The sequence below is a fragment of the Trypanosoma rangeli genome, assembly GCF_003719475.1.
Source record: "Trypanosoma rangeli strain AM80 chromosome Unknown Tra_15.4_contig_00252, whole genome shotgun sequence".
Taxonomy (NCBI): domain Eukaryota; phylum Euglenozoa; class Kinetoplastea; order Trypanosomatida; family Trypanosomatidae; genus Trypanosoma; species Trypanosoma rangeli.
This window is the reverse complement of record NW_021705996.1, coordinates 16,798-28,246: the sequence shown is the minus strand read 5'-3', so window position 1 is coordinate 28,246 and position 11,449 is coordinate 16,798. Positions and strand designations below refer to the sequence as shown.

Below are 11,449 nucleotides of genomic sequence, written 5' to 3'. Positions count from 1 at the left end.
GGTAAGCCTACGGAACCTGCGCTCGTGTTCGCATTGGCCAGATTCTCTTGTCGATGCGCACGAAGGAGGGTTACATTCCACAGGCGTTGGAGGCTCTCCGCCGCGCCAAGATGAAGTTCCCCGGCCGCCAGATCGTTGTCATGTCCAAGTACTGGGGCTTCACGAACATTCTCCGCTCCCAGTACGAGGAGCTGCGCGATGCCGGCAAGCTGCAGCAGCGTGGCATCCACGTCAAGCTCATCACGCCCAAGGGCAAGATTACGCAGCACAACCTGATGGCGTGAACAACAACCACCTCGTTTATGTTTGCTTGTTTTTGTTTCTGCTTTTAAGGTTTCTCTTTTTTTTTTCACGTTGTTGAACTGCTTTTGCTTTCTTTTTGCCTTTACTACTACTTTCTCGGCGTGGTGAGCTGCTCCTACGACAGTTAACAAAAATTTTTTTTTTTGCTCTTTACTCGTTGTTGCTTTGGTTTTAATGCCATTTAGTCTTCCGTTGGCTGGTTTAGGGCAGAGCGCGAATTGGCGTGAAGTAGTGGAATCCATCGTTGTCCTGGAAGAGCGTGGCACGTATAACGACAATGCGACACCACCATGCTCGAGTGCAACGCTGGGCAAGGCGGACTGTGAATCCGGTGCTGTCGTACGGCGGAGTTTTTGGTGGTCTCTTCCGTTCTCCACCACGTGGAGACTGTATGACCTTAATGGCTTCTGGAGCAGCAGCAGCGGGGCCTGTGGGACTTGGCGTCTCGAGGCGTTTTTCCTCCACAAATGCTAAGAAAGATTTATATTCCGTACTGGGTATCACACGGAATGCCTCGCAGGAGGAAATTAAGTCGGCCTACAAGAGGAAGGCCAAACAGCTTCACCCTGACGTTAACCCCAACCCGCGTGCAGCGGAGGACTTTGCGGATGTGAAGCAAGCATTTGACGTGCTGTCAGATCCGCAGAAGCGCAGCATGTACGACATGACGGGCAATTCGGGTGCTGCAGATAGGTTTGGTGCGGGCCCTGGCTTTAATCCATTTGCGCAGGCTGGTGGTGAGAATCCATTTGCCGGTGGGAATCCCTTTGGTAGTGCCAACTCTTTTTCCTCAGCAGCAGGGGGGCAGGGTTTTTCGTTTAACGACTTTGAAGAAATTTTTCAAAAGATGAGTGGAGCAAGCAAAGACAAGTCTCGCAAACCACAAGGGCCCGAGCCTGGCGCGGATATTCACTTTAAACTGCGTCTTTCCTTCCTGGAGGCAGTCAATGGGTGCAGTAAGGAGATATCGTATAACACCTTCCGTCGATGTGGCTCGTGCACGGGAAGCGGGTTTCAGGACTCTGGTGCCAAGGCGAAGTGCGTGCACTGCGGGGGTCGTGGGAAGAAAGTGATGAGTACAGGTTTTTTCCACATGCAGCAAGATTGCACCCACTGCGGGGGGACAGGGGAAACGGGGCGTTCCTCGTGTACGCACTGTAGCGGAAAGGGCATCGTGAAGGACCGCAGTGTGCAAACCTTGCCTGTTCCCAAGGGCGTAGACAACAAGGAGCGCCTCAAGGTGACCGGGAAGGGTGAGGTTGGGGTGCGTAACGGGCCACCAGGCAACTTGTACGTGGAAATTACAGTGGACGAGCATCCGGTATTTCACCGCGAGGGGTGTGATATCCACGTCATCACACCTATATCGCTTGCGACAGCGGTGCTAGGAGGCACGGTGCGAGTCCCGACGTTGACGGGAGAAGTGGAAACGAAGGTGCCTGTCGGGACGCAGCAAGGCGACAAGCTTGTCCTGCGGGGCCGTGGTGTGCACCGGCCGAACCAAAACAAAACGGGCGACTTCTTTATTCACTTTGCCGTGTTGCTGCCTAAATCCCTCACAGAAAGGCAGAAGAGCCTCATTGCGGAATTTTCTAAGGATGAGAAACCACTGGAGCTGACGGATCCGCAGCTACAGGAGTTAAAGAACCGCTACAAATCGTGGTTCTCCGCCTAGGGACGACGTGTGAGAGTCCGTGACTGCATTTATGTGCACACTGCCGTGGCTTATGGGGCCCCACGCAGGAAATGAGCGGAAGAAAAGCCACGAGGTGAAAGTATTGGACCACCCGAGGGCGACGCCTTTTTTTTTTTTTTTTGAGGGAAGCAAGACACACATACATACACAAAACCGGCAGCTTTAAAACACAACCAACATGAGGCGATGAAATTAAAAAAAGGAGACAACACTGTGTTCGGAAAGGGGATATTTGTATGATAGACGCTGTATGCCGTATTGTCTCTTTCTATCTGTGTGCGTAGGTGTCCTTATGCATAAGACGTGAGCGTGAAAAAGAAAAGGAAAAAGAAAAAAAAAAGAAAGAAAAAAGAGTGTGGTTTGGTGTAGGATCTTTTAAAGGAGGTGCATTTGTAAATCTGGCCTCCGTCTTCACAGAAAGCAAGGATATTGAACACACACGCACGCACATACACATTGTATGTGCACCCTAGTACTTTTTTCTTTTTTCTGTGACTTGCGAGGCGAAGTGCCGCTATCGAAGCTCAAGAAGACGCCGTCACGGGCATGAGAAAAAATGTGAGCAATGTGTCCATCTTTTTTTGTTTATCTTTGTAATTTTGAAAGTGAATCTCTTACAATACCTCACACTTACTTTTTCCCTCTCCATGCGTGTGACTATGAATGTGCTTTGCCTCACGACGCCGAGACCATTATGGCTCTTGTTGTTGTCTTTCTTTTGTCTTCATCTTGCCTTTTTTTTGTTTTTAAAAAATGGGGGGTGGGGCGTGTAACACGAATGCCGAGGGGCGGTTGGGAGCTGCTGGGCGATCTTCATCTTGTTTGTCACTTAAAAAAAAAAGAAATACCGCTCTCTTCCTCACACGCACACGCGTCCATAAGCAAGAAGGAAGTAGGCATCATTACCCTCCGTTCTCCAAGCAAAACAAGGGGCGTTGATGCGTTTGAATTTTTAATAATTGCAATGCACATATGCTACCAATACATTTTTTCCCTCTATCTCTTCTTCGTTGCTCGTGACGTACGTTGATATTTATAATTACGCCATCTCTCTCTTTCCCTCTTTCTCATCTGTCCGTCTGTATGGTTGTGACCGCATTGTGGTTGTATAAAGGAGCTGCAGCGGGCTTCGTTGAAAAGTATTGTTTTTAGCGAGTTAGCGAAGTTTGTACAACGCAATACGTAGACGCACTCCCTTTTCTGTGCACGACGCGACCGTTACTTTTGAGCTTCTGGTGGTGAGGAGTATCTGCGTGTGTGGACACATCCCACAGGAAGTTAAAAGAAGAGAAACAGGTAACATCCAAGAGAATTTCTTTTTTTTGAGAATGATAAGGAGTGATAGCGATGCTGCTCTGGACGAGTACAGCCTGTTACTGCAGATTGTGCGAGATCACATGCTGCGGCGTGAAGAGCCCGGTCATCCACTTGTACTCCAAGTTCAGAGTGACGAAACGGATGGCGGCGATCATGTGACGCTCGTACTTGGACAAGTCATGACGGGCCAACCCCGTCCTGTGAGAAGTGTGCTGCGACCAGGAGACAGCCCTAGACCACCGGCTGCCTCCTTGCCATTCTTGGCAGAGCTGGGTCCTCTGCTTCTTCAGGCGCTGGCGCTGCAGGTGGTATTCGGCGAGCAGCGACGTCGTATGGCTGCTCCTCTTGACCAGGAAGCTATGGGGAGACTCCAACGGATGAGAATAGATCGTGAAATTGTGGCCCAGCTCGAGTCAGAGGGAAGGGGAGTGTGTTCCATCTGCCAGGAGGCCTTTTCCGCCGGCTGCGAAGTGTACCGCCTTCCGTGTGGACACATGTTTGACGTTTGGTGCCTGAAGCAGTGGCTTGAACGCACGCGAACATGCCCCAACTGCCGCTTTGTATTGCAGGATGTGGATCAGCAGTACAAGGATGTAGTTGCGCCCGCATGGTGGAGAAGCACGGGCGAGAATGCAGAGGAGCAGGAAGGAAAAAAGTGCCAGTGCGTTGCCACCGTAGTGGGAGGGGAAGCTCCGACCCATAGCCGTTTATCAATTCCACTAGTTGTTGGGGCTGTGGATGCAGAGGTCCACCGTCGGCAGCCACACCTACCGCAGCAGGTCTTGGGGACGCATCATCATCGACAACAACAACAACGGCCTTTGGGATTTTCGCCGCAACTAACAGAGACGTTGAGGACGCCTTCCCCCGTCTCACTTGGTAGTATGATGGATAGAGAGACATTGTTGGAAAGCAATGGTGGGTATAGTTTTTTCTCTACTGATGGGTCTCAAGCGCCTCGTGGGGCTAACTTTGAACCAGCGCCACCGCTGGATGTACTGCAGCGAACAGGTGGGACGTTCCGTGAAGAGCGTTTTGCGGAGGAGGCAACGACGTCATTGTTGCTAGCCCCATCGCATTTAGGCGAATTGCGCGTCGCAGGGAATGTCAACCGAACCCCGCAACGGCAGAATTATTTGCCTGTGCACGGGGAGCAAAGGCCTCCTCCACCCATACGCTGGTCGGAACTATCGTTGCCATCCACCGGTGAATTGGAGGAGGGGGCAGCTGTCAGCCCCGCTATTGGGAGAAGTGTAGGGGATGCGCCATTTTCACTTACTCAACGCATCACTAGTGAGGACAATGAGGACGACAGTTTGGAATCCATGCCACGTAGTAACACTCGTTCACCAGAGGAGGCGCAAACGCTCCGTGGTGACGCATTGGCCCAAAGTATTTTTCCTATTCCACAACCGCCAGAGCCGACAGCAGTGGTAGGTAGTGCGAGACACGTAGTGCAGGCATTGCGACGGCGGCGCGCAGAGGAGGTGCGCCGTGTCCGGCCAACCAATAGCAGCAGCAGCCGTATGAATTCACACAGCAGTCTCACTGCCAGGTTTCCACCGCGTCACAGACCAGCCTTCCCTAGTAGATGCCCCCTGCCCCCGCCGCCCCTGTTGACACCGCCAAATCCCTCGCCGCCGTGGATTCCGGTGGGACGCCAAGATGGTGTTAGTATGAATAGTAACGGTGGAAGTGGGCAAAGTGGACTGCGGAGGCCAGGGGATTCTCGTGTCCAACAAGGTCGCGGTAATCACCGCAACCTGGCGCGATATGAGGCAGTTTTTCGTGGTCAGCAAGACAGGAGATGCTGAAAAGCGCGTGAGGGTATCAGCACAAAAGAAAAAAAAACAAAAAAAATATATGAGACGCCGAGCGCTAGGATCTTCCAGAATAGCAAAACAAAACATTAATATATATATATATATATATATATGTGAAATGGACAGCTAAGTTTTTGTCTGAATTGCGACTTTGGCTAAAAAAAAAAAGTTTCATATTTGTGTTTTAATTGCCTTTCTTTTTCTTTTGGTTTTAATTATTTTCAGCGGCGAACTGACAAGATTGTTTACCTTGCACAGCGTGCCAGATACCCCCAGTAAATGAGATGTCTGGTCTTGAATATCTTCGTTCCGCGTATTTTGTTTTTGTTGTTTTCCTTCTAGCTCCCATGTGTTTTGGATTTTTTAGTCGCATGTGTACTATTTTTTTTTTTTTTTTTTGTTGCTGGTGCCTTCGTCTTGATGTGTCTGCTTTTTGAGCTTGGCCTCTCCGTTTTCTTCTCACGTTCCTTTTTTTCTGCCGCGTTCTTTCCACGGGTTATTTCAATTACGTGCACCTTTGAGCTTCCCGTCCTTTTCTGCCTTCACTTTTCTTCTTCTGTGTGTGTGTGCGTCAAGGACGCGGAAGGAGTGGTGTGGACAAAATGTCGATGTTTTTGGGGCTCGTGAGGTGCCCGACGACACGTTCTCGTCGGACATCACGAACATTTCGGCGAACCACCTCAACGAAAACAGCTGCCAGCGTTTCTGGCAGCGATTGATGAGGTGCATACGCGAAAGCTAGGAGCTGGACGTACTCTACGACTGCCGAAGTTGCATGATTGATCTGCGGGAGTGTGTTACGCGTCATAAGCAAACCACGTGGGTATTTAGCGAGACGATGGCGACACTTCAAAACGAGGAAAAGTTGCGACGGTGGCTGAAAGATTATGACGAGTCCTTTGGCCACCCCCCGCTGCTGGAGGCGGTGGAAAAGGTGCGCAGCAAGTTGGAACAGGAGGGAGGCGTAAGGGTGCTTAACCCGACTGTTTTTCATGATCCCGACGTATATTTATCCCGCGGGAAAAGGTGTGAGAAGTTTCCATTTCGAAGACGGAGCTCAGAAAAAAGAGGGATGAAAAAGAGCGGGTCACAGAAAGCATGAGATACACAAATATTGTACATGAGGGCGAGGGAACCAGGCTGCGTCTCAGTGGGTGGGGGATTCAGTAGAATAACACATGGGGGGTTGGGGTGGGGATATTTGTTTTTGGATAACAGTTGTTTATGGATGTTTTTCTCCCTAATTGTGCAGTGCTTTCCCAAACGCTTCTTGCAGCTCTGTTGTTTTTTCTTGCCCGTGCTGTAGCGATCAGCTCATGCGTCTGTTAAGGGGTGGACCATGGACCTGCAGGTGTGAGCTGCTAGTGGAAGTAGTTGCAGTCTTATTTTTTTTTTCTGTCTGCGAGATTACGTGCGTATGTCTGGTTAAGAGGCTTGGGGACTATGTGGCGCCTTCATTAAATGCATCTCGTTTCACGGACCTTTTTGTTGTTGTTTTATTATACCGTCTTTTTTTTTCTTGTCTTTTTTCTCGTGCCTTTTTGTTATTGACAATGCATGGGAGAGGAGTACAATGGCAGAGGAACGGGGAGTTGACATCCCCGTTAACTCTGAAGCGAACCTGCAGACAGACACTGACATGTGTGCCGCCAGGCTAGGGGGGCAGCCCTCTACAGAGGTGCGAGAGCCTGCGTGGCCAGTTGAGCCTCTTCCATACGTCTGCATGCTCTCCGGTGATGGCATGGAGTTTATTATTCCTGAGGCTGCTGCGCGACAAAGCAAAATGATTTCTTCTTTGCTTGACGCTATCTATTCCCTTCCAAATCGTGGAGGATTTGGTGAGTCGCTGCAGAAGAAATCGACTCCCGGGGTTCTTGCCGTTAATAACGTCAACATGATGCCGATGATTCCACTCGAGCCTTTGTCCAGCCGCACCCTTGAACTTGTCTGTCGATACTTGCTGCAGCGCAGCACGGGGGATCCCAACTCCACAGAAGAGTTCTCCCTCCTTGGGGAGCTTGACCCAATGTCGGATGAGGACCAGGATATTGTCTCAGAGTTACTGCTTGCAGCCGACTTTATTGACTGCTAGAAGTTAATTATCTCCCTTAGCGGTGTCAGCGTTATCGTTGGCGCGCTCTCGTATTCTGCCATTTTACGACTGCCTATGCCTATAAACGATGGTGAGTTGTGTTGCAGTGGTGGACGTCATGCTGGGCATGTGCCGCCATTGAAGAGGGAAACGATGCAATGTAGGGCCAATGGTCTTTGCCTCTTCTATCCCTTCTCTCGCTTCCCGTGCTCGCCGCAGCAGCTATTTGTGTGTTTTGCCGTTTTCACTTACGACTGCCACCTCTGCAGCTGTCACGTGACACTGCTGACGGTGCAGAAAAGGAAAGGAGTGGGTGGGTGGGGGAAAAGAGGGAAGATAATAAACAAATAGAGAACAATAGTTAGGGTCAGCAAGGACGTCCATCCACTGTTTTGCTCTCAGACACAGACGCACAGGTACGTATCTCGTGCCTTTTTGCTTCCGCATCCGCTTCGTATATATTTATCACTGACAATGGGGGCAGCTGTGTCATCCGGAAGACAAATCTCACGTACGGCGAGCACTTCACCCCACGGTCACTCGCAGGCCATGCTGCTTGTAAACGGATCTGTGAGACGGGATGCGCGAGGAGGATTAAACTATCCAATATCCAACGGGGATGTCGGTGTTGATCTTGGCACCATGCACAAAATCGATCAACGACGTAAAAAGATAGGGGCCACTATTGATGAGGAAATTCAAAATACATGTAAAGAGGCTGATCCTGCCACATTGCACATTCTCAATGCCGTTAAGGAGGCGGACATGTTGCCTGATAGCAAGGCTTCACTAAAGCTGCAATTGCTGCATGATTGTTACCCCTTTCTGGAGCAGGTTCCCCCACACCGTTTTGACCACCTCGCAGTACTTGTGTATCAAAAGGAGGGTGACGTCTACTTTAGTCAAGGTGACGTGGAAGGTGCCAAGACGACATACAGTCGTGCTATTCAAATTGCGGAAACGCGTGTGGCTCGTGGCGAGAAGGAGATATACATGGTTCTCAAAAGGTATGTCCTGGCTATGGTGGGCATGGCACGGTTATGGTACGCACAGGAACGCGATACTACCGGTTTCACGTTTGCTGACAAGGACCTTCCCATGATGACCCCACGGGAGACTAGTATAAGCTCGCTGAACTCCCTCGAAAGTAGTGTGCTTTCCGACACTAGTATGTTTAGCCTGAATCAAGCAATTTTAAAGTCTATGGCACCAAAATCGCCACGCCGTCGCGCTGGTCCAGCAGTTAACGTTGTACAGTTGCTTCGTCCGGTGACAATGAAAATGAACTTTACGGCTGAAGACGATTTTGTGCTGCGAAGCAAAATGACACGTGAGTTAAAGGCATCTCCATGTGAGTTATTACTTCTGCGGTGTATCGAGGTAGTAGAGATAGGACACCGGCGGCAGTCCGAGCTGCTCATTCCCGCTCTCATCGAGCTGGCACAGATATACGAGGAATTGCGTCTTTACAATCGCTCCCTTTTGTTAGTGCGCCGTTGCCTTGGTATTTTATCTGTTGTGTATGATTACGACCATCCATGGATAATACAGCTGCGGCGCCGTGCGGACTTTATTGTAGAATGTGTAGATGAATATAACAAGGCGAATATGGCGACGAAGATTCAAGCGACTTGGAAGATGTTCAAGGCGATGCGCCTACTAGAAGAGACTATTGGACGGCCAGTCATGCGCCATGTGTGGAGTCCAGCGACGTACCGAAACCAGGCAAATGATACAAATTTCCTCAATGAGTTTGTGAACGACCTGCCGGAAGGCACCGTATTGTGTGGCACAGGTGAACTGGATGAACTCCTTGACACGGGTGGCGGAGTCGATGAGGAAAAGAAGGTGAATGGCAGCGAACACAGCGTGAGCGACAGGCCCTTGCCACCTGCGGTACTACGCGGTGAGGGGAGTCGTGGGCCGTCAACGGAATTAAAGATGGAACGACCACTGTCCTCTTTGCGACGTAGCACGCGAGCGATGGAAGGAGCCACATTGCCTCTAGGTGCCATTGGTGGGCCGTACGAGGAGTTCCCCGTCGCAGCGGAGTATCTACCGACGCATGGGGAGGGTCGGATCCCTGCAAACATCACGCTTATACCAAATGGACGTATTTCCGGTGCAAAACGGGATATGCAGACCGACATGCACGTACAGCGCACTGCCCAGGGTGAGGTCCTGACAATCCGCACGACGACAGTCATTCGCACCTCAACGGAGCAAGATATCAGCAGAAACGGGGAGGACTTCATTGACGAGGAAGAGGAATATGTTGCCGAGCATGACGCAAGGGAGGCAGAGGGGAGGGGTCGGGTCGCCATCCGGTAGCAACCGCGAATTTGACTTATCGAAGTAAAATTTTGACACATTTGCTTTTTTCTTGAAAAAGGAAAGTCGTGGGTGACACAGACACGAAGGAGAGGATCGAGTGGCAGTAACGCCTCTGCAGCCACTGCCTTCAAGGCATGGGGATAATCACCATGACTAGTGGTTTTACAACAGCTACGGACGAAGGCAGCAGCAGCAATTTGGGTGACGATATGATGCGTAATTCCGGTCCCGTGGTCCCGTCTGATATACCGCTGAGTCGCACGCCCCCTCGTGCAAGAAAACAGACACCACACGCGTAGTCTGAGAGCCCAGCTTGGGGGGTAGCGTCATTTTGCGGCCGCCCCCACAGACTCTTAATTCAAGTTATCATTACTTCATCCTCGGAGAGAGCAGGAAAAACAGGAGGAGGGGGTGGGGTGGGGGGCAACAAATGTAAATCTGCGCCTATAATTTCATCATGTATCAATGTATAGGCCTCAAAAGTAGAAGCAGCGTGACTAGAGAAGAACAGGTGAATAAAAGCGGGGAGTAAGGGGGAAAAAAGCTCTTGTAGTAGCTACAAGTTTGTCTTAGTTGCCTTGAGATGCTGATGGGTCATCGTTTGATCGCGCTATTATTTTCTTTTATCCCGGGGCCGAGGTCAGCATTGCTCCTTTCATTTTACTTTTTTAATAGTTGTTACGTTTTTGCCTGTTATTTTCTTGCTTTGTACGTGTGTCGGCATGGGGAAGGGGGATTTTGTTACGGTCTTTTCTGTCACTTCTAATATCTTAGCAGTTGCGTGAGGTGCATGTGTATATTGTGCGCATGCAGGAAACACGGATTGAGCATGTGGGAAATGGGTCCGCAGTTTAGGAGTAAGCCGAGTGGAGAAGAAGTTCTGAAGCTTGGCTGCGGGGTCAGGCACTTCCATCCTATTTTTTCGTGAGTTTCAACGACTTGTAACGTGCGCACACCCCGGTGGTGGCAGCAGCGACAGAGTGAACTGTGCACATGTCGAAATTGCGTATTTATCTACACCAGGTATAAGCGGAAATTTTGATCCCACTTCAGTTTTTGTGGTTGCGAGGATGAATCTGGGGGACGGAGGGGCAAGAGTGAGGAAGAGTGGGGCGTGTTGTTGAATAGATACTCTGGATACACGGAGCCTTTTTTTTTTTTTGCTTGTTCGTGCGTTTTACTGGGAGTTAAGTGGAGGTGCGAGAAAGAGGGGAACGAGGCTCATAACGCCGCGACTGCGGTAGACGTGTCTTTTCCCCTCAACGTCAATGAATGCGGCCTCCTCCTCCTCTCCCAAAGTAACTGCAAGCAAGCGAAGAAGAGCGGGATATATTTTCTGTTTGTGTTCCCCCCTCATCCTTTTTCTTTATGTATATTTCCCTCCGTGTTCCTACATGCATTCCGCTCAATTACCGCAGTTTTTTTATTGCTATCTTTTTTTTTCCTGACGCAGTGTATCCTTTTGTTTTGTTTCTTTCATCATTGTATCACTGTCTCTTGTGTTGAGTTCACTGACATTTTTGTGTGCGCTATTGGTGTTATTTTCCTTCGTGTGTGTCTGTGTGTGTAGGTACGAACGACTTTTTCTCTGCGGTGCAATCTTGCAGATGAATACTCCTTTTTTACAAGAGAATGACATTACACGCTCTCCCCCTTTTGCATCACACGCCGATTGCCTACTGACAGAAGTATGCAACCGTTCTAATACACCGACCCCAAAACAGTCCCCAGAGCAAAGCTGTTGTCTACGTTTGCTTCTCTCTTTATGTCCCCCTTTCTCTCTTTGTGTGTGCGCGCATCGGCACCTCTGCGTGGATGTCCGCACTTTTGCCCGTGGTGTTTCTGGAAGAGGCGGTTGCGCTTCTTGTCTGTTTGACAGTTATT

The 11,449-nt window shown here is 50.1% G+C and overlaps 6 protein-coding genes across 6 annotated transcripts, besides 5 other annotated features; 5 read left to right on the top strand and 1 right to left on the bottom strand.

Annotated features, from left to right (window-relative positions):
- Nucleotides 1–2: 2 nt before the first annotated feature.
- Nucleotides 3–545, bottom strand: TraAM80_06695 (large subunit ribosomal protein L10e; the record flags this gene model as incomplete). Its single annotated transcript, XM_029383528.1, has 1 exon — nt 3–545. A coding segment is annotated over one exon (543 nt), but the record flags the coding sequence as incomplete, so codon positions are not given.
- Nucleotides 546–580: 35 nt separating this feature from the next.
- On the top strand, nt 581–1,978 carry TraAM80_06694 (putative chaperone protein DNAj; the record flags this gene model as incomplete). The annotated part of the gene is made up of 1 exon (XM_029383527.1): nt 581–1,978. The coding sequence occupies one exon, from the start codon at nt 581–583 to the stop codon at nt 1,976–1,978; it is 1,398 nt and encodes a 465-aa protein (XP_029236644.1).
- Nucleotides 1,979–2,311: 333 nt separating this feature from the next.
- Nucleotides 2,312–2,350: a microsatellite.
- Nucleotides 2,351–2,700: 350 nt separating this feature from the next.
- Nucleotides 2,701–2,747: a sequence feature (A-rich).
- A 580-nt stretch (nt 2,748–3,327) lies between these two features.
- Nucleotides 3,328–5,130, top strand: TraAM80_06693 (zinc finger protein, predicted; the record flags this gene model as incomplete). The annotated part of the gene is made up of 1 exon (XM_029383526.1): nt 3,328–5,130. One exon carries the CDS (start codon nt 3,328–3,330, stop codon nt 5,128–5,130), a length of 1,803 nt encoding a protein of 600 aa, XP_029236643.1.
- Nucleotides 5,131–5,153: 23 nt separating this feature from the next.
- Nucleotides 5,154–5,176: a microsatellite.
- Nucleotides 5,177–5,228: 52 nt separating this feature from the next.
- Nucleotides 5,229–5,252: a microsatellite.
- A 268-nt stretch (nt 5,253–5,520) lies between these two features.
- Nucleotides 5,521–5,541: a microsatellite.
- A 373-nt stretch (nt 5,542–5,914) lies between these two features.
- TraAM80_06692 (uncharacterized protein) lies at nt 5,915–6,241 on the top strand (the record flags this gene model as incomplete). Its single annotated transcript, XM_029383525.1, has 1 exon — nt 5,915–6,241. One exon carries the CDS (start codon nt 5,915–5,917, stop codon nt 6,239–6,241), a length of 327 nt encoding a protein of 108 aa, XP_029236642.1.
- Nucleotides 6,242–6,712: 471 nt separating this feature from the next.
- TraAM80_06691 (uncharacterized protein) lies at nt 6,713–7,231 on the top strand (the record flags this gene model as incomplete). The annotated part of the gene is made up of 1 exon (XM_029383524.1): nt 6,713–7,231. One exon carries the CDS (start codon nt 6,713–6,715, stop codon nt 7,229–7,231), a length of 519 nt encoding a protein of 172 aa, XP_029236641.1.
- Nucleotides 7,232–7,705: 474 nt separating this feature from the next.
- Nucleotides 7,706–9,562, top strand: TraAM80_06690 (uncharacterized protein; the record flags this gene model as incomplete). The annotated part of the gene is made up of 1 exon (XM_029383523.1): nt 7,706–9,562. The coding sequence occupies one exon, from the start codon at nt 7,706–7,708 to the stop codon at nt 9,560–9,562; it is 1,857 nt and encodes a 618-aa protein (XP_029236640.1).
- Nucleotides 9,563–11,449: the final 1,887 nt, after the last annotated feature.